The 23,635-nt window shown below is 30.9% G+C and overlaps 1 protein-coding gene and 1 long non-coding RNA gene across 2 annotated transcripts in view; both read left to right on the forward strand.

Annotated features, from left to right (window-relative positions):
• LOC105365981 (monocarboxylate transporter 10) overlaps positions 1–7,872 on the forward strand; it is a 33,627-nt gene extending 25,755 nt beyond the window's left edge. Inside the window, exons 5-7 of the mRNA XM_011504281.1 lie at positions 3,247–3,415; positions 3,606–3,770; positions 7,578–7,872. Of these exons, the coding sequence (XP_011502583.1) occupies positions 3,247–3,415; positions 3,606–3,770; positions 7,578–7,872 (629 nt within the window). The remainder of the gene's footprint in view (positions 1–3,246; positions 3,416–3,605; positions 3,771–7,577) is intronic.
• Positions 7,873–12,056: 4,184 nt separating this feature from the next.
• LOC105365942 (uncharacterized) lies at positions 12,057–23,623 on the forward strand. The gene is made up of 3 exons (XR_912988.1): positions 12,057–12,165; positions 17,359–17,523; positions 23,408–23,623. It is a non-coding gene; the product is annotated as an uncharacterized LOC105365942 (long non-coding RNA).
• The last annotated feature ends 12 nt before the right edge of the window (positions 23,624–23,635 follow it).

Genomic DNA, 23,635 nt, shown 5'->3' on the forward strand with positions numbered 1-23,635 from the left:
CGAAAGCAACATAATCGTTCAAGGCTAGCAGCCTTCAAGAACGATCGGGAATCCAAGTTCCGGCTATTCGAGAATTCGGTGAAAACAAATGTAACCGTTCGAGACAAAGCAGCCTTCGTAAACGATCAAGAATTCGGCGAAAGCAAACGTAATCGTTCGAGGCTAAGCAGCCTTCGGAAACGATCGAAAACTAGACTTTCGAAAGCAAAGCTGTTCGAGATTGTGAGAACCCTTTCTTTGCCTGGAAAAATCCCAACAACTATTATTTCAAGAGAAATAATGAACGGACATAACTTCTAAGAATTTCCCCCACGGTCGTTGGAGGCTCGAAAAGGTTGGTACATCTGGAAAACACTCGTGAATAGTCATTGCTATATATTTTCGCATTTCAAACTCGCTTATTGTTTTTCATCGCGTTAAGCGATCTTGTTGTTTACTGGCAAGAACGCGACGAGTCTGTTTATGCTAGAACATTTTGAGAGTGTTAGATATACAGAAACTATTGAGTAGAAAAACATTTCTAAAAATTCATTGCAACCTAAAACCCTGCACGTATGATAACAAGCCATCCTTGGTACATGTGCGCTCTCAATCCCACGAGACACAACGCATACATTGTTGTAAAGTACGACGAATGTTGCCTCTCGCACGAGCCGAGCGACGACGTTTGACCAAGAACCCCCACTTTGCTAAATCGAAGAGAGGGGTGAGCTTTCCAATTGTAAGCGGTGCCACCGAAGACACTTTTCGATGTTATCATTGTCAAAGCATAAATTCTTCAGAAGTGGGAAAGAGGCGTGCATACTCAATCATGCTGCCCAAAAACCGCGCTCTGATTGAACACAAAAAAGGGGAAGGGATCCCAAGTGAAAACCATCGTCAGTGAATGTTTTTAAGAGAGACAATTTCAAGATTTAATTTCTCTCGTACAAAGTCCTTATTCGAAGTGGAAAGTCCCTTAAAGTAATTCAAACAACATTCGTTACAAGTCCTGAAAGAAAGGAGACGTAAATTTCCGTTATCAGAGTCCAAAGACAAATACCAGTTGAAGTCCTCATTAAAAAAAACTACTTCAATTATCATAACCAACATATAAGATTCGGAGTAAAGAAGCCCGGTCATCGAGCATACAAAAGGAATTGAGGCCTTCTCACAGGAGAAGCCAGTGCCCATTAAGAACAGCACGTGTCACCAAGTCTTCGAGCCATTTTGCTGATCTTGCCGATCTTCCCGCCATTCAGCGCTTATATTCACCACACGTGGAATTCTCTATAAGGTGGTAAGAGCGTTACGACCTCTTACTTCCCAAGGAATAACACTAGTGCACTACGCCAAGAGAGGAAAGTATAACATCCAATTACCTCAGGATTGAGGACCACAACCTCAACCAGTCTTTGCGTCATTCGCGCTCATAGTAGAAACAACACGCAGTTTTACAATAAAATGTGTACGCTTGCCACCGCAAACGTAATATACACAACTATAGTTCCACAATTGGTAACAGTAATAATAATCATCCCTGTATTTGGAAATAACAGAATCAACAGAGTAACAACAAGATATATTAATATTGAATTTATTATACTATCCCTTCCAATTGACCTAACATCGCTACCACACAACATCCCGTGGTCTCTGAGTCGTCAACAGCAACAATTTGTGTCCCTCGAATCGGTCTTGGTAGAACGAGCCGGAACGGTGGATACTTTTTATACAAAAGCCTTGGAAGATTCAATAATTCGGTCGTCGTTGCTACGCGAAGGCTAAGCAGTCTTGTAGAACGTTCGAGAATTCTAAGCTTTTAGGTAATCGGGAAATCGGCGTGAGAAAATGTAAAGTTTCCGAAAACCGAAGGTCTCAAATAAATGGTCCAATTCGGAACAGCGATCTAATATCTATTTTTGTTAGGAATTTTATTGTTTATATATTTGTTATTCGTATCTAACATAAAAATTAATTTTTGTATTTTTTGTCTACAATTTACTCTTTCTTAGCCTTTACCGTCTTATACTGCTAATATCTTAAATTTGTATTCAACTATTTGCTTACTTAATTTGTCATTATGTTTTCTGTGGATTATTTTTTATTGCATCATAAAATTAAAGAAATTTGAAATGTAATTGTCGAATTTTCGACTTAGAAATTGTGTTTTTATATGACTTATTCAATTAAATTATGCTGTATTTTATCAATTCAAATATGTATTTTATTGCGTCGCTATAATATTATCAGATTTAATGTCTACTTTTATATACTTACTAGATTTTGAAGATCACAACAAACATAAAAATTTACAAATAAAATAATCTTGCAATTAAAGTTCATAGTGATTTTTATGTATATGCAACAGTCTCGTTGCTTATTGTGATTTTCCATTAAAATTTCTTCTTTTTAGATTAGATGAATAAATCTTCTACAGTCTATTTTATAATTAGTTTATGTCTATTTATAATAAGTTGATTATCAAATATATTCATAGCTTATACATAGTCTGCCTCTTTTTAATATAAATGAAGTTTTTACACGTGTTGAATAAAACATTTCTTTTAAATTATTTATTTAAAATTTCTAATTAACAAAATAATTTAAGATGAACGATTGTTTAGTCTTCAATTATTAGATGGTCCTATATTGTATCTATAATATTACATTTTTATTATTTTAATTTTATGAAATAATGTTTTAAAAAGTTACATTATTAATTAAACTTTGAGTAGCTTTGAAGAAACATCTATCAATACTTAGAAATGAACTATCAATTGTTATTAATACCAGCTATATATAGTATTATACACGTTATTATAAATGAGAAACAATACAATAATATCTATATCAAAATAAGTGTAGAAAAGCTATAACAAAATTCATTAAATAAATTTATTATTGTAATTTTTATATAATTCTAAATTAAAAATTAAATCTATTTATATATATAATTGTTATATATACATAAAGTTATGGAAGTTATATTAAAAATATGCTGACACAATATTTAACTAAGATTTTTTATCACATTTCAATATTATACATTTTTGAATGTGCAATTTGTAGTATTATGATTCATATTGAGCAAATAACTTTTGATTATAATTCTTAATACTTATATTAAATGAAGTACACATATGTACTTGTAAATTTTATATTTGCTCAAAAATAAATCGAAAATTTCAATTTTAAATAAATACCATTTCATTTTTTTATAAAATATTTTCAAAACAAGCTAAAATATTTGTATTTAATGTGTAGTGTGGATCGGTTCATTGAGTGCTGCAATATCGCGCGTCACAGCACCTATTGTTCTCGGTACATGTCGTCGTAGCAGCATTAGATTTACAGCTTTCATGGGTGGTCTTGTTCTAGCTTTAGCATCACTTTTCATGTCCTTCTCAGTTAAACCGCATCAAGTACTTCTCAGGTATAATAATATTTATAAGTCAAATATGTTTCAATCTTTGTGTGCTACTTCATTTGATTTTTCTTATTGCCATTCTTCTAATCTTACTCATACACAAGGTAGAATAAACAAAAATAACTACAATGAGTCTATCAATAAATGGATCCTATAATCTAATGTAACATAACTTGAAATATATGTGGTAATGCAGCTATGGACTAGTGCTTGGTGTTGGAGCTGGGTTGGTACGTGAAACTGCTGGGCTTATATTAGGACATTATTTTAAGAAACGTCGAGAATTTGTGGAAATGATTGTCCAAACTGGTACCGGTATTGGTATAGCAGTTTTCAGCGTTTGTTACAAAGAAGCTGTTGGGTAAGATATAAGGCATATATATGATTTTATAAACTTATAAAATATAAATATATATAAATGTATATATAATTGAATGGCAAATTATATTTAATTATTTTTCTAAGATAAATAGTCTACATATATCCATTCAAGATATATATATTAAAAAATTTCATAATTAATAAATGAACAGATTTTCATAAAATTATATAATAAAAATATTTATCGATTTTGTCCACTTTATAAAAATACATTTAATAATTACTGTTCGATAATGTTTGTTTATTTTGATCCGATTCGAAGGATCAAATGAATTTAGTTTTCTGGCTCGAACTGCCAATTTCAATAGTTCAGTTTATTTCTCACCCGCCTTAGCGATGCTTAAGAAAGAACGTACGTGGAAGGGCTATAAATATGTACAGTATGTGTAAACTTCGTTAAGGACATCATTTATTTGATTTTATTGACAATTACACTATTATTATTCTGTATTCACTTCTCGTAGTGAAAAGTGAATTATGTTCTATCACAATGATGTAGTTGCTCCTTGGTAATGGTGACGATGTCTTCGATGATGTTATGAGGATCAGTAATCGATTTTGTATATTTCCTGAAGGGGAATATGGCTTGGTTGAGGTCTATGCTAACATTGTAAAGGTTAGCAAGGAGAGTCGACCATACTCATAAGGGGAGTGTGAGAATGTTCCTGTGGTAGTTATTCTCAATTAAGACTGATGGTATACCTTCGAGTTAAGAAGGGCCCGATACCATGCTTTGTGTAGTCAACTATTGTCTAGAGCTGCAGTCGGCTCTTGACTGGTTGTTAACCGTTGCGCACTTGAGAATTGAGCATGAGTTCCTTACAATGGCTGCACTGAGAGAGCGTATGTTGCGTGACTTTCTCTCTGCTCTAGACTCCGTTTAATGGCGTGGCTAGGACGAGTGACTGACTCGGAGAAATAACTAGCACTGCGTACTGAGTGACTGCTGAGTGATAACTTTCTTAAGTATCAGCGCGGCAACAAAAAGCTGACAACAATGCTTAGGTGCTGCTATGGGGAAACAAGCCAACTTGCAGAACGTTCGAGAATCTAAGCTTCTTTCTTATTCTTAATCTGCGAATATTAATTGAACTATACAATTGGTTAATTGCTATTATCGAAACCTAAACTGAACATAGTTTTCTTACTCTATTCTTTGTATTGTTTTTCAGCGTCAACCGCCTTCGAAATCCGCGTTTCTGGGGAACATAATAGGCTAATAAAATCTGTATAATATCTCTAATAATTAACGAAAATGTGTGTATTAAAAAATGTTGAAAACTGCATATTTAAAGTTAAAATTATGACAAGAAATATACTGTTTGGAATTCCAGCTACCCGGTATGGTCAGGAGACCAACGTGGTTAATTAGACCATACCGACATTTTAACGGTGGAAAAATGGAGGGGATGAGTGAGAGGTTAATGACACAATCGATTCAGTATAAGCACAATTGGTTTTCGTGATTTTATTTAAGTTTCTGTTACCATTGATCAATGATTCAACGTTAATTGTTAGTATTGTTGAGCTCGTCGTGATCCTTACGGTTGGCAGAGAAACTACAGGGTGTCGTCCCGGTGTGCAAGGTGAGACTGATCTTATCTGCGGGCGTGTTACAAGTCGAAGCGCTCTTATGGCAGTATTACGTAACTTTCGCACTCTTTCTCTCTCTCTCTCTCTGTAAGCGTGTTATTAGTAGCAGCGCCTCTCCGTAGTAAATATGAGAATTAAGTTCGCTAGAGACGCGTGGCCAGTGACGTAACTCCTTAGCGATATAATTGGACCAGTTTCGTTGTAGGTAAATTGTTCGATTTTTAACGTTTTGTTTTTATGGGTCGAACTGCCATTTATATAAATAGCCATATATAAATAGTTCAGTGGATTAATCTCTCCCCATAATGAATTAAGAGAAAAAAGGCACAAATGAAATGATAAAAGTATAATGTAATATATTTAAGTTCGATTATTAATTTATTCTGCTTATAAAATTATAATATTGTAGCATTGTTGGTTACTTCTAATGAGATAGATAATTATTCTATTGTAGTAGTGTGAGTTCTTTCTTGTGTTCTTGATTATCTGAATTTTTAATTGCAGTTCGTCTAGGCGCAAGTGACACTGATGTGAAGTAACTGAATAGATGTTTAAACGTATAGTAATGATGACTGTAGACAGAAGCTTGAAAATCGAATAGTACTCCCGTTATGATGACTGCGTAATTGTTACTAGACTAGACTGAGTCAAAGACTAGCTGCTACGTGTGAAGCGCAGTCCTTAAATATTATTGCACTATTGTTTACAACGCCGATGTTTTGTTGCCATGACGACATTGGCCGCGACGTCAACAGAGCATAGCCTGGATCGTTCGTTGCTATTGTTCTGTTTAAATAACTGAATGGCGCGTTCATACCTCTCCCACTTTTGTATTTCACTTTTCAACCGTTTTAGTCCGTAACATAAATGGTACGATATTGCGTCTTGTAGGTAAATGATAATTATCCATGCTAAAGGCGCATGGCAAATGGCGGCGCCTTCATAGCAGTCTGAATAAGATTCGAAGTCGCTGAAGGCTTACCAGGAGCAATTTGCGCCTGCTGGCAATAATAGTAATTATCTTTCTAGCGGCGCAAGTCAATGACGACGCCCTCGTAGCGGTCTTATGAGAACCAACTTGCAGAGAGCTTACCGCGAGCGACTCGCGACTGGTAACAATGATGGTAAGTAGTCTGACTGAGACGCATGGCAAATGGCGACGCCCCGTAGCGATATGAATGAGAATCAATATCGCTAAAGGCGCATCACGAGCGTATGCGCCTTGTAGCAATCGAATGGTAATTAATTACGAGAGACGTACGGCTAATGGCGGCGCCCTCGTAGCGGTCTGATAAGAATCAAGTTGCAGAGGGCTCACCGCGAGCGATTTGCACCGGACAGCAATAAATTGATAATTAATAAATGATATACCTTGCATGGATCCCCGTAGACAGACGTGTAGAACTTCACTTAGATGTGACTTGCACTATTTCTTCTAGACTCACTCAACAAGACTCATTTGCTTCGATGCGCGTTGCCTTAATATATGCGAGCGCTTGTCGTCGAGCCTATCCGTAATACCTTTAGTGTTGCTATGTTGAAAATTCCTGTGTGCCGTTAGATTTTCAGTTCCAGAAATTTCTGTCAATTGTTGAAGGGCAAGCCTTTGCCGGTTGGAGACTTCTCCGTAATTGCAATGCAGGTAAATTGTAGGACTTTCTTAGGCAAAGGCTTTAAATTTTACCAAGAATTTTCGTAGCAAATTTTTATGACATTGCGAGTTATAATGATTTTAATTTTGTGGAAATTGAAATTTTTATGTTAGGTGTACCAATCCTAAACATATACAAATGTGTATTATTGAGGAATAATGAAATACTATTTTTCTTTTTAATCAGATTCTCTATTAGTACTACAGAATTTGACATTAAAGATAAACGAAAATCAATAAAATTTAGTAAAAGTAATTAACTTCTTTAAAAAGATGCAAAAAACAAGCTTGTATGATCAATACGTTTTCACGTGATTTTAACAGCCCAACTACCTTGACAAAATTTTGAAAAATAACTAATCATTTTGAACCCTCGTTAAAATAAGTCCAAATATTTTAATTAATTATAATAAAAAGTAAATTACATACAAATTTATAATCCAATAATAGTTTAACATTGTACAAATTAAATACAATATACATAGAAATATGTATTTATAAATAATATAAAACCTATGAATAAGAAATGAATGTACTTCACAGAAAACTTGGTTGGAGGCTTGGTCTTCAAACTATTACTGGCATATTGTTCTTGGCCATTTTTTTGGGATTAGTTTATCGTAATGCCTCACTTTATCACCCTCAACGTCATGCAATTTTACATCTAAAGAACCAACAGAACAAACTTAAACCGAAATCTAAATCTGCACAGAAGGCTTTTCAACAACCTTTCATAGATTTCAGCCCTGTTAACTGTCGACCAGTACGAATGTTAATGTTCGCTGCTGGCACCGCCTCTTTCGGTCTCTACACACCAGCTTTCTACATTGTGAGTTAATTTGTTTGTCTATACTCTAATGTATTAATAGATGATTTTAATCAACATTAAATGAATTGCTTTTTATTAATTGAATAAATATCGAGTGTAATATTGAAAATAGTTTAAATGGATTTATTCATGTAAATGTAAATATATCTGTTTTGCAACTGCATAATGGTGTTCTTTAATACTTTAAATTATTGCACACAATCATTTATATTCAAATTCAGATTTTCGTAATTCTACGTATCAATTTTATCACTTTATTATTCGCTAGAAAATCAAATCCATTTTAAAAAATTCAAGTACTCTGATATATGTTTCAGTTCCTATGATATAGATGGATTGAAAAAAATAATAATATGGATAAAAAATATTCAAATTATGATAAATTCGGCAGGTAATTAGGTTATGATATTTCTAAAATGAATTATTTTCTGCATATTAATTAATGAATTATTAAACAGAATTAAAAATGGAATAAAAGCCTCCAAGTTTATTATCGATAGTGAATTTTTCTATAAAAAGGTAGAAATTGTTACAATTATAAACTATAAGACAAGATAAATTAATTTTTTATATATTAAACTTAGAAACGGTTAAATGTAAAGTCTTGTTAACATATAATAATTTTTTTATAATTTATACACCAAATTTAACAATACATCTTAATTTCATATAAATGAATTTTTGTGAATTTATACTTGTCTGGGAACAGACTGAAAACTTATAGATGTTGGGTGGAGATATTGCTGGCAAGTGGAAGGGACAGTGCAATTATTCAAGACTACTTGTAGTATTTATTTGTCTTTCCCTTTATTAAATATAATAATATAATAAATAATGAATGACCATGAAGTATATGAATAATGGTATGATTGAATTAAATATGTGATGTTTATTTTATATTGTTACGTTTTGATGAGTGTATATCCTTTTCGTTGTAATATGCGTTGGTCTAATCCGTGAGCATATATAATAATAGTATGCATTGGTCCCGTCGCCTGTATATGCGTCGGTCTAATCCGTGAGCATATATAATAGTAGTATGCGTTGGTTCCGCCGCCGATATATGCATCGGTCTAATCTATGAGCTGCTTCAGTAGTAGTATGCGTCGGTCTTATCCGTGAGAATATGTAATATGATTTTTGTTTTCACTCTTGTTTTATATTAGCACTAGCGCGTAATTAATTTATGATTAGTTTAATGAATTTAGGAATATAGCGTCATTATTTCTTTCTTAGATTATTTACTTAATTAATTATTACGTATGTATACCGCTACAGTGAGTGATAACTGTAGAAAAAAGCTTGAAGTAGTTTCCTGTTTTTAAAAAAATACTTTTACAATACTTTTGATACAACGCAATATCTTGTTTCTATTATCAATTCACAAAATTATAACAATTGTAATCGGTGTAATTTGTAGATAACAACCTATGTATGGACACGGTTAATATACATGTATTGCACACGCCTTATATGAAACCTATGCTGTGAGTACTTTTATATAAAATATCAAGTATGAATGTTTATTTATATCAACATTTAATTTATTATGTCATAGAACAATCAAATAAAATTAAAAGAGTATTCATTTTAATAATAAATTCAATTCTTTCACTATCAATAAAATAATTTATGTACAAAATGTATTCACCGTTCCGGCTTGTTTTACCAAGGCCGGTGCGAAGGATACATATTGATACCGTTGACTACTCAGAGATCACGGGTGTTGTGTGGTAGCGATGACAGGTCACAAGTGGAAGGGATATTATAATAATACAATAAAGATATGACTGAAGTATGCTATTTATTCTGTTATTTACTAATGACAAGGTTGACTAGTATTACTATTATTACTTGTAGAACTAAATTCTTGGATTGAAGTGATGTGTTGCGGAGACAACTGTATAATAATCTATGCAGCTTGATTGTTGAATACGAATGGCGAATGGCGCGAAGTTTCGTTCGTCGACACTAGCGCCTTTTGAACGAGCACGTGTGTGGTTGAGGTTATGAATGCAGCTTTATGATTGAAAGATATCGCAAAGTGGCGCGAAACTAGATTGTCGACACTTGCGCTGGGTTTTGCTTACTTTCGTAAGCTTTCGAACTTGAACTAAGGTGAGGGTTACGAAACTTGACGACGCGTACTGGAATTTATTCCGCACTGTCGTTTTAAGAGTAGCTTCCTCGTTCTTAGTACTTGTCGATGTAATACTCTGAATCTCAATATATATATATATATATATATATAATTATTGTAGTAGATACTACTTACAAAGACTAATCGTTGACTCATCTTCGGACTCTGATAGGCGGATTATCGTAGCTCCCTTGGAACAAGTACCTACGGTTTCTTGAACTGCGTTAGTGGACATAGGGGTTTATGTCGTAGTTCTTCCAAAGCGGTAACTACTGTTCCAGCAACAGTGTTAATGGACAATCCGATGAAGTATAAGTCGTTCTGGCAATAGTGCTAAATAGACCTTCACTAAACTTAACTGAGTATGAAATGTCTCAAGGGTTCAATATATTGAGAGAGTATTACTAAAGAGAGATATCAAAAAACTGAGACACTTCGAAACGAGTTAAATATCACGAGTGATAAGGGTTAAGAGAGTTAAGTATCGAGAGTAAATGAGTATTGAAAATTGCGCCCCTTAAATACATTTTCTGACCATGAATTTTTCTTGAACCCCTTCCCTTATTGTCTGTCCTATCAGAGAATCCTCCCTTATAGTGCGAGGGCAGCGCCTCTTTTGGGTTCGGAGTTAATTAAGGGCCTAGTCGTCTCTGGGTCTTCATGATACGCAGATCTCTCGTTGCCGCTGCCGCATGCGACAGCATGTAGGCCGCGGCGAGGGGGGGATTCGCTGACACATCTGGTGACAGCAAGCAACTTCTTGACAGTGGGAAGGGGAAGGAGGGTCCGCTCGCAGTAATGCTTAATGTAGTTGCCGAGCGGAACGAAAATGCAGATGTAAAAACTATAGGTTTTTCCGTGTTTATGATATTGTTTTTCTAGATGTTTTATGACACTAATGCGTGAGAAAATTTGAGCAAGTGAAGTTTGAAATCCAAATAAAAATTTTACGATATTACTTGCCAGATGTTTTATTGCACTGACAAAAACATGTAGGCCGCGGCGAGGGGGGGTTCGCTGACACATCTGGTGACAGCAAGCAACTTCTTGACAGTGGGAAGGGGAAGGAGGGTCCGCTCGCAGTAATGCTTAATGTAGTTGCCGAGCGGAACGAAAATGCAGATGTAAAAACTATAGGTTTTTCCGTGTTTATGATATTGTTTTTCTAGATGTTTTATGACACTAATGCGTGAGAAAATTTGAGCAAGTGAAGTTTGAAATCCAAATAAAAATTTTACGATATTACTTGCCAGATGTTTTATTGCACTGACAAAAAAGAAAAAAGGAAAAAATGTTCTCGCATTCTCGAACAGATGCTAATTTATATAAGCTGAAAAATGTATTAATAACAAAACTAATTTAATAACATGATAAAATCATTAATTGAAGGTGCCTGTTAAATAAATAAATGACAATTAAATACAGTTTGATAATATAATATAATATAATTAATTTCTAAATATAAATAACTATATAGATAAGAAACTTTATTTATAATATGTAATATGAATTTTTATGATTAACATTTTTTATGTAATAATAGTTATAGTGAAGAAGGATTACGTAAGGTAAAAGGATAATTTATTTGCTAAAAACACATTTTTTAACTATCAAAGGAACAATAATTTCTATTCCAGAAATTAGTTTTTTATAAGAAGCTTATATCCATAAAATTAACTTCAATTGTTTGTAATGCTGTAACATATTTAGAATCATGCTTTTATTTTGATTTTATAAAGGGTCGATTAAAATCTTTGAAAAAATGAAATTATATTGATAGACATTATTTAGGAAGAACAAAATATTTGCTAAAATATAGAGAATTTATAAATAAGAATAGTTCAGAATTTAATTTATAATGATAGTCTATTTTATTTGGTATAAAAATATTTATCTTTATCCTTTCTTTTTTAATTAACATAAAATGTACATATTACATTGTAATATTACATGTTACATACAAATTTTTGCCGTTATAGTTATGAATATTTTAATAAAATTTTTAAATTATTTATAATATAATGTATTTATTACAAATTAAAAATATATTATTATAGATGTCTTCAATTACGTCGAATCAGATTCTGATATTGAAGATAGATTTCTTTTTCCCAATAAAGATGATTGGGATACTGGAATAACTTTTACTGCACGAACTACAGGTAACATCATGTATAAATATAAATATTTTGTATAATTTTAGATTAATTCTTTTAGATTAATTTTTTTTCAATATCCTATTTAATGATTTATAGCAATGTATTATGAATTTTAAAAATGCCATCATAAAAAGTAAATATATGTTAAATTATACATTAGTTTACCTACCTACAATAAGTACGATTTCATTTATTGTCATATAAAAATTAATAAATAATGAAATTCAAGCGTTTAAACTCAATAAATTCAATAAAAACCATCTACAACACATCGATTATAAAAAATACTAAATTATGCGAAGTCTACACAATTATATATTCTATATATGCTAAGAGAATATAACAATTGGTAAAATGATAATGTAATATGCAATGATTGTTTTATCATATACATACTGTTCGAGATTGCGAAAACCATTTATTGCCACGACTTCCCACGGTCGTTGCACAATCGAAACGGTCAATACATCTGGAAAACACCCGTGAATAGTTAGCTTATAGTTTATTCTCGCTTATCAAAAAACATGCTCATGATTTTTCGGTGCAGTTAAACGATCTTGTTGTTTACTGCCAAGAAGACGTAGATTCTGAAAGAGTATCAGATATACATAAACTATCAAGTTCAACATTTCCTAAATTTCACTGCAATCCAAATTCTGCACGTGCGACAACAAGCAATAGGCGTACGTGCACACTCGACATCTTAAGACAATGTTTAAATTATTCTTAACTACGCTGCATCTTGTCGATCGCCTTAGATAACCAACCACGCCCAAGAGGATCCCTCATATCGCTAAGTTCCAGAGGAGGGAGAGACGACCAATAGTAAAAGCTCTCCCCTTTCCGACACTATCCTGATTTAGCACTTTCTAGACTAAAACCCGGAAGGAAGTGGAAATGAATGTGTGCATGATCCATCATGCTGCCAAAGTCAAGCTCTGATTGGATACAGGAAAGAAGAAGTCCCGGGTCCCTAGTGGAACCGAGTCAGTGAACTATTTAAGAAGCACAATGCAATGTACCGACACATATTCTTAATCTAACAGATAAGTGAAACTTATACTTAGTCTCACAGATAAGTCAAACTTATTCTTATTCTCGTCAGAAAAGTCACGACTACTCCCGAGAAGGAGGAGCAAGGAAAAGGTCGATCAGCTGAGCCTTGTAAAATATCTTACTACGGCTGTGATTCAATATCCAGTTACCCTTAGTCTCATCAAGCTCTAATAGCATATGTACTGAGATTCTCGTCATCTCAGCAAAAGGGACAAGGAAGAGTTCAAGTGCAGCAATTAGTGTATGGAAACTTCTCATCAAACCTGTGAGGAGAAACTGGGAGCATCATACGACAACTTCAAGTAACTGTTAATTTAATTACTTAAAGATATTAATTAAGTTATTTTATACATTTGGAGTATACAAATGTTATAGTTGACAATATTCATAATGAATAGTGTTTGGAAATTTTTGATTTCGTAGCTTAAACTGCCAATGCTTCGATAGCTTTACAAGAATTGCTGCCCGCCCTAGCAGATATTTGGGAAGGAGTCAAGCGTAAGGGCTGTAGAAATAGAGTATGTGCTTCTTCGATAAGTATGGTTTATAATAGTTTATTTACAATTACATTATTAATATGTTGGATTTACGTGATGGAAGAGTGTATATTATGTTCAATCACAACGATGTAGTTGCTATAAACCGATTCTGTGGTGAATAGTTCACCAACGCGAGATGCTCTTTTTGATAACGAAGATGTTGCTGATCTTGTAAGGATCAGCAATGAATTGTGCACACTCATTGGTAAGGAGTATGGCTTGGGCTATGTTAATAATAGCTTTCCCTAGTTTTGTAAGGATTAGCAATGTTTATGACTTTGTTTACTGATACTGATCCTGAGCTTGTTCTCTACGGCGTTCCTAGTAAGAGATAGCTTTAAATGTATACAGCTGCCAAAGCATTTATAAATATTTAAAATTTGGCATAATAACAGTTTTATATTAAATAAACATATTTACTTAATATTATATGATAACCATCTAACTATTTAAATATATTTAATTATATATCATATTTATTATTCGGAATTTGAGCATTTTTCAAGGCTGAAAATTGGAGAAATATAAGCCTTCTAATTCTCGTGTTTGTAATCATTTACTTCGCGAATTCTCGAATATTCTAAGCTTTATTTTCGACTGTTCACAATATTTTCCGCATAGCTACGTCGGCTGGAATTGTCCTACCTCTAAAGCTTTGCTTTTCTGGAATTCTCGAAAGTTCTAGAACTTCAGTCTCTAACGTCATGCAAGACTTTCGACATAGCAATACCTATGTATTGTTGCCAGCTAAGTAAACTGCCGCGCGGATATTTAAAGTAAGCACACGTCGAGCCTTGCTTTCACAGTGAAGATTCCATGACACGGATCACGGTTTTTCTTAGCAGGACCGCCATGTAACAGTCGGGATCGCTCAGCAGAGCTGCTCAGAACAAGCAAGCCTTCAGTTTTGTGTGCGTATTCAACAGACTTGCAGGCTTATTATAATTACATCAGCTAGTTACTCAGTTACGCCAATACAGTGAAGTCATTATGTTCAATACACGTTCAATTCTCAAGTGCGCAATAATTAATAGCTGTCAAGAGTGTTGACTGCATTACAAGAACGGACACAACTACAAGAAGCTCAATATCTAGGCACTCAAAACAGGATCCAGCCCTCCTACTAATGTGCAACTAGCACATGGCAATAAGACACAACGTGCGACCAAGAAAGGCCAACAAGGCCCTTTTATAAGGAAATAAGACATCACATGTAGCCAACCAAGTTTTTCCTGTGAGGAGATCTCAACGCCTTACCATCACGTAGTACTACATGCAGAAGTACCAGAGATTTACGACCTCTTACTTTTCAGTATAATAATAATTTACCACCAAGGACACTACATCAAGAGGATCTGAATTTCGAACTATCTACATCTACATGTAGTGTGTGTTAACGCCACGTGGCAGCTAGAACGGAACTGCAAGATCTCAACGATTCTTAACGCCATCTTAGAATCATTATTATGTGGTTTGAAAAATAAAATACAATAAACAGCACGATAGGCAAATGTATGTAATTCTTAAATAAATGTGCTATCTTTTCAATTTGCCCGCACTTCTTTCCCCCATCAGACAACTAGTGGTCATAGTCTAATATAACCATCCTGGTCCTTCGACTACTGGATGACTGGAATTCTCAACATTTATACTTAAAAGAATATTCTAATGAATATTTAGAAAATTTAGGCGTTATCTTATTGAAAAATCTTACATATAAACATATAATTTCTGTATCATATCTGTGTATATAAAATATTTTTAAAATGTTAACATTTTATAAGTCTAGCTATCATAATACTTATAATTCTGAATTTGAATAATCAGAGAGCTGGTTTATTTAAATATACTGGCCACAAACTTATACAGAAAAACATGTTTAATTAAATATTATTTAGATTATTTCACGAATACCGTTGTGTAAGTGTTACGGATTGCAGCATTTTTAAGCAGAATAAAAGTGGGAGAGGTATGAGCGCGCGAACATTTGTTTTGTAAACAAATGGCTAACGGACTCGAAGAATGCTTCTAACCGAAAAACTCGAATATACGACTATAATTCCGAAAAGTAATAACAAATGAACCCTACAATGCTATGCCCTGTTGACGTCACGACAAATATCGGCATAGCAACAGCCACCGATGTGCTATCGGCGCAGCAAGTTCGTACGAGAATATTTAAGGAGCTGTACTTGACGCCCTCGTCCTCTTATTAGTTCAATCAAGCAGTCATCAAGATCGGATCGCCGTCCTACAAGTCAACACCACTTACACAGAAATCACCTCCAATACACACAGATTGTCTCCAACTAACATGTAAGCTATACACATTCAGCTTACTACCACCACACAGATCGACCTCACTACACGTAAGTCACGCTATTACACACGTTCTTACGAATCAATAACACACGGCTCTGTGAGTTAAATAAGCAGCAATACCAAGACCACGGCATCATCATTGCCCTTCATCATTGACGTCACACATCAACGCCACCACGGCAGCATCAATTCTCCTCAACAGTGACGTCACGCACCAGTGCCCCACTTAGGCCTCTCCAGCTTATCGGTAGCGGCAATCGGCGGCGTCAACACTCCCCTTTCACACCGTGACACTCTTCACGGCATCATTACCCTTCATCAGCGCATCTCCCACTACCACTACGAGTCCTAACCACGAGTAGGATAATTACGCGTCACATAAAGAATACACTTACAAGATTATTATCACTCATACTACTTGAAGAAACTCTCACCTATTCAGTGTATCATTCATTCAATCTCACCTCAATCGACCACTGATTATTTATTATATCATTATATTCAATAAAAGGAAAACCAACTCATACAAAGGCAGTATTGAATTATTGCTTGTCCATTCCACTTGCCAGTAAGCCTCCCTTCATCATCTCAGGGAAGCCTTTAGTCTGATCCCAGACAGTAAGAGTATTTCACAAATATATACACCTACGATTATACTAAGTATTAAAACTAAAATTAGATGAATTGTTTTTTTAGTCCAGTTATTTTAATTTTGTCTATTTTAATTCATTTTGGATACAATTAACATGTCTGATCGTACCGTTTCCTTCAATTTGTAGTTACTGTATGTAAAATGAATTTCTTAATTATTTTTTTTCCAAAATTTATTATCTTAAAAATTGTAAAAAAGGAATTAAAAAAAATACCTAAAATTAAAAGGTTGTATTTAATGTATAAACTTTCTAATTGAAAAATAATGTATACATTTTTTTTTGACAAATAGTTTTATTTTTTGTTGTAATTATTGTTTATGTCATACATTTAGTAATATACCCATATTAATTACATCTACGATCTAAAAATAATCATGGGATAGTAATTCATCTCAATGTTTACGTTTCATAACCAATTTTTATATTACGTAATATTTATTTATTTTATGCATCAAATATTAACTCCTTTCACCTTCTTTCACATTTCTTTTATACATTTGTAAATACTTATTTATTAATTATTGTCTAATATACGGGTTATAAAAATACATGCTCATCACATTCAGAAAAAATATTTTAATAGTTTTATATTAAAACTTTAACAACTCATATTTATTTCTTTACAGGTGAAGTGAGTAAAGTTTCAACACCTACTGCCACAGAAACAGTTTTACCATGGAAAAGAGAGGAAGACAACCATTCTACCAAAGCATTACAACAAAATGAATTTCCAGCTTGGTGTTCCAATAAGGATTATTTAATATACAGTTCCCCATGTACAACATTTTTAGGTAAGTCGATGATAAATTAATAGACATACTAAATAACGAATATCCATAATGAAATGATATAAATGATTAAAATTATCCTATAACTAATTTTATTTATCAATAATTTCTATGAATTTTGTAAATACAATCATAGAAGTTCATTCAAGATTAATTGAATATTCTCTCATGAAAGTAATTAAAATATTGAAATATATATAGGTGATGAAAATAATGTATAATATTGAAAGCAATTTAATTGTATATATTCTGAATATTAAATAAAAAAAAACTCTTCGGATCTTTTAGATTTAAAAACTTTAAATAAAAAATAAATATTCTATACATAAAAAAATTAATTACTTAATGGACAAAATACATCACAATGCATATATATACACATATTTTTTTTTTCTAATATTCATAACAATATTGTGACTAATAATTTAAATATTTTACATGTAAAATGAGTGTTCTTATAATTAATAATGTTATTAGCCATTTCAACTTGACGTGAACATTAAACTTTTATGAAATAATTTCTTATGCATGTAGTTTGTCGTAAATAAGTTATATTACATATAATTTGTAATAAATAATATTCTTTATATTTAATTATATTGTGAGTTACATAGAATATAATGCTACAACGCATTTTTAGGAGAATTGTGATCGTGTTGATAATATTAATTTGTCTAAGTTTATGATTATCTGAGTTTTAACAGAATCTGGATAACTTTTTTAAAAACTGTTCGGAATTGCCACAGTTTCCACAAATTTAAGACAAAGAAGGGCACACGCGCTGTACGGCGCACGGCACGCGCGCTCGGGCAAATGTTTATAAACACAACTCAACGAGTCCATCTATCAAGCATTCTTGATTCAAACACTATCTTCTCATGCTACTTCAGAAGCATGATTAACTACATAGGCTAATGTTTACATCAACATAACCTCCACTTTCAAGATACACAGTAATATCCATATAATCTACAATAATCAAGAACACAAAGAAACACCCGCATTACTGCAATAAAATAATCTTCTCTCTCAACAACATTGCAATATTATTAAAGTTAACAAATAATAAACATTATTTTTACATAATACATAATATTTTTCAACCCTTCCAATTGTTATTTCCTTTTAAGCTATCTTAAAGAAAAACTAATTCACTGAACTATTCAATTGGCAGTTCGAGCCATAAACTAAACCTTTAAAATCGAACAAAAACGTATAATTAATTTAAATAACAAATATTAGAAATGTAGTTTTACGATCAATATGACCAGGTTAAAGCATTTTAATTAATCATAAATATAAAATATCTGATTCTTTGACTAATTGAAAAGCTCTATACTTTTCATTATTGCTTAAATAAGAATAATTATTAATAAAAACTATAGCAGTTAAGCACAGAAACACTAATATCAAATCTTTTTACTATTTTGAAATGAAATAAAATTTTGATTTAATTCAGTCGTACTTTATTACTGTTTATTTAAAAGATACTCTATATATCATTATTTTGGTGATAAAGTAATTGACCGAGATTCAATTATATATCAATTTATATAATATTCATACAATATTCAATACAGTAAAAAATATGTTCTTTAACCTATAGTAAAACTATTTTAGAATTTGAATATTGGAAAGTCTTTAATTATGGAAGTATATTTGTTCGAGATTGTACGAACGGTTCTTGCCAATAAAACATCTGGCAAAACAACATCGGAGAACGACAAGCTGTAAAATCTCACATTCTGTGATACACTACATATGCACGACAAAAGGGAATCCGTGCTCAACAGTTGATGGGACAATTACCGGTGTTGCGAGTAACACCATCAAAACCATTTGCATACACGGGTATAGATTATGCTGGTCCTCTAACATTGAAAACATGGAAGAGCTGAGGTGTAAAGACCCAAAAGACTGGGATTTGTGTTTTTGTATGTTTTGCCACATCTGCTGTACACCTTGACGTGGCCAGCGACTACTTAACAGAAGGATTCATCACCACTTATCAGAGATTCTCTTCCCGCATAGGCATCCGCCACACATTGCATTCAAATTGTGGTACCACCTTTGCAGGAGCGAACAAGGAACTAAAAAGATTAATCTCCCAAAGCTCAGAGGAACGTTATAAATTTGCAGCACTGATAACACAAGACAATGTTCGATGGGAATTTAACCCACCAGCTGCACCCCACATGGGGGTAAAATGGGAAGCAGTAGTGAAGTCTACGAAATTCCATTTGAGACGCACAATTGGAGAAATGCTGATTACGTTTGAAGAACTTACAAGTCTGTTGTCTGAAATCCATAACCGACTTCAAATTCTTAAGAAAAATTGGTTACGAGATTTTAATCCCATTTAGGTGTCTCAAATATGAGTTAAAATAGCTTAATTCTAATTTGTACCTTGAAATATAAACTACATACAAATATTTTTGATCTAATGATTATGGAAACAATGTATACTATGTATTAATTATTAATTATTAAACTATTCATTGTTTTAATTCAAATATATCTTTTTGAAATATTGAAAATATTTACTTTCTTTGATAACTAAAATTCAACAGCTGGAATTTTTATTTTATTTCTTAGAAATAAAAAATTTATTGAGGCAAGTTTGACAACACAATTATATATTTAAATTAAATAATACAGGCAAATGGAGTTTTTTAGTAATCGATAATTAAACTCTGTGTTTTAAATAATACATAATTGTGTGCGATTTGAATGAATTTCAGTATTAAGTATAAATCTATTTTCAGTTTCCAACTAACTATCATGTATAAAGAGTAGCTAAAGCATAAATTCGCTAATTCAAAATCTAGGTACAATTAAGAAATTATTGATTTAGTTTTTAATTCTGTTTATCGCGAATCAGCAAATTTGTAAACTTATTTAAAATAATAAAAATTATCGATTTGGTAGTAGAATTCTTTGACAAAATAAGAATAGAAAATGATGTATATTAAATTTCTTTAATTTTTAAAAAATATGTAAACTTAACTGTTAAATCATAGATTTTAATTAAGAGCGGAAAGAGTAACAGTATCATATAAGTTAGCAGTAATTTTAGTTTAAAACATTAGATAAACTAAGTTATTAATTTTAATTCGAATTATGAATTTTATACAACGTATAGTCATTTTTTAAATTATTTATAATTTTTATAAATGAAGAATGTTGGTTACTAAATGTCTTTCAGATAACAGAAGCAGAACTCCAGTACTTCACCAGTCCATAATTGTTATTCTTTCTTCTCATAATTAATGGCATTGGTAAATAATTGGACTGAGCATAAAATCTAAATTGAATTACAACCATGGAAATATTTACTTTGCTTCAGGAGAAAAATTAATTAAATTAAAATTTATAAAGTTTATTATATTTTACTAATCGTTGGAATTTCTATTATTTTGCACATAGTAGGTAGATTTTAATATAATGCAAAATATTTTGTAAAAGTTAATAGTAAAAAATTTATTTAGAAAAAATCTTATTAAAACAGTACTACCTTTTCTGAAGATTAAAACATATATTTTTATAAAAACGAATTTAAGTATAATGTCATATTAAAGCTTTGTAAATAAATGATAAAAATTAATTATTAGAATTAAAATTAAATTAAAATAAATATGAGCTTAATATACTAGACCTAAATTGAATGTAATATTGCTTATTAATTGTTTATGATTTTATTATTTAAGAAGTATATAGATCCCAGTTATTTACGCATGTGCAAAATATTTACGGCTGGAATCGATTTTTGTATTAATTATAAAAATTTATAAATATTATCACATTTTATTATGAAGCATATTAAATTTAATTTTGAAAACATTTCATAAATTATATTTCGTAAAGATAGTCAATTCTGTATACTGTAAATAGTAAATGAATATTATTTACAACTAAACCTATACTAAGTGAAAAACAAGTTAATGGATTGGATTTTACAATGATTATAAATTTTAAAATGTTGGTAAAAATATTGGGTATTTCTAATTTGATATCATATTAATAATGTTTTAATATTTTTTTTGTAAATGTGAGAAATTTTAGAATTATTATGATATCCAATATAACTTAACATAATTACAAATGTTGAAATTATATTAAAAGTTATAAATAATAACAAAATTGTGATAATTTCTACTTCATATACTTTTTGTGATATAGAAATTTATATTATTATATTTAATAATTGTTGGTGTCGATATTATGAATTGTATACATTTTTTTAAATTAAATTCATTAAATTATAGTTTCCTTGGTATATTGTATTTTTTTTATAAAATAACATTTTCAGTTTGATAGAAATATGATAGATTAATAGTTATTTAAAATTAATCTTGAAAAGAATTTTAATAATTCCAAACAAATCATTATTAATACTAAAATAATATTTTACTATAATAAAAATTCCTATTATTACTTTTCTTTTCTTATAATTCTTATAATTTTTGTTATAAATATTATTTATTAAAAAATTATGTATTTCACTTTTACTAATTTGTATAGTATTTTTATTTAAGTATTTATAATTTATAAGTAAAAGTTGATTAAATTATGCTATATTTTGCATGTTTGCCTTTTATATATTCAGTAAATCATTAAATATTTAAAGTATTGGTTTTTTTTTTAATATTATACTTTTATATTTTGTTATTTGATTGCTCTACTAATATAAATTGTAATGTTTTAATGGTACGATTCATTATTTGAGTAAAAAGTTTCATATAAAGCATAAACAGCTAATAGTTACACAATTAAAATTAATTGAATACAATCATTTGCAGTACTTTTGTCGTGAAATTTTTGCTAATGGATTCTAATCTTTTTTAAATTTTCTATTTTAATTATTTTTTCTCATAGTGTAATAATTTAAAAGCAATGAATTATATAAAATAAATTTTATTTGAACATAATAGTAATATATAAGTAATCAGATACCTTTTTATAAATATTGAAATATTTTTTGAGAATGAGTTCTTATCTAAAATTTGTATACCTATAATATAATCAAGAAATATTTTCAGTTTGAAGCAAAACATTTAGATGCATCATTATAAATGAATTTAAGCGTTGCATCCAATTTTTTTAATTTATATTGCTAACAAATGTTTATCCAATGTGGTAATTTCTCATTTTATTTATATGTAATTATTCGAATAGTATATCAACATCAATTCCATCTATATATTGTCCTTATTTGTTATTTAAATCCTTGTTATGTATCTCAAGTACACTTATACCATAATCATTATTATAATCAATGTTAGCCTTATACACTAGAGCGAATCACATAAACCAATTTTTTAATAATTTATTAAAGTAAATATTTCATTCTAAAAATTTCTAAATTAAATGTTTTCCAGTTTATACTTTTTACACTACATACAAACTTCCCAAAAGATTACCAAAAACAGTTTACCAGGTAAATCAATAGTCCTGTTTTTAATAAACAAACATTTATATTCTTATTGTTCATGTAATCATCCATTCAATTATTATATATAATTGCCTTTTATATTTAATTGCTTATCGTCATCAGAATTTTTAAATTATAGTAATCTATCAATTTGCATATAAAAATGGTAAATACATTAATTAAAATTCCCATTTTAACTGAAAATATATAGATAATAATAATGAATATTTTATTTGTATATTGCATAAAACAAATTATTTTTATTTCAACATTTAATATAATAATCATCAAATATTTAAAATGATTTAAGAAAACTATTAAAAAATAAATTGTAAAGAAATACTAATTTTCATAACTGATGCAACAATGAAATAAATAAATATTTTTATTTTACAAATGAATGTTTTAAATATAAAATTGTTTATATTATTACAATATTAATAAATGGTTTTATAGGTCGAACGGAGCAATAAATTTGGTAGCCATTGAACTTCATGGAAAATTACAATCCGTAAAGAATATTAAAACTTTCACAATTGGTGAAATGTGCTTTAAAAATAATAATGAAGTAATTTTAATAATTGGCAGTAACATTTTAGAAGGACGACAAATATTATTAGATAAACCAATAGTGATATTACAAAAAAAAATCAATGATTTCTCCAGTGATAAACCATACTATAT

Source organism: Ceratosolen solmsi, unplaced genomic scaffold (assembly GCF_000503995.2).
Source record: "Ceratosolen solmsi marchali unplaced genomic scaffold, CerSol_1.0 scaffold19, whole genome shotgun sequence".
NCBI classification, from domain to species: Eukaryota; Metazoa; Arthropoda; class Insecta; order Hymenoptera; family Agaonidae; genus Ceratosolen; species Ceratosolen solmsi.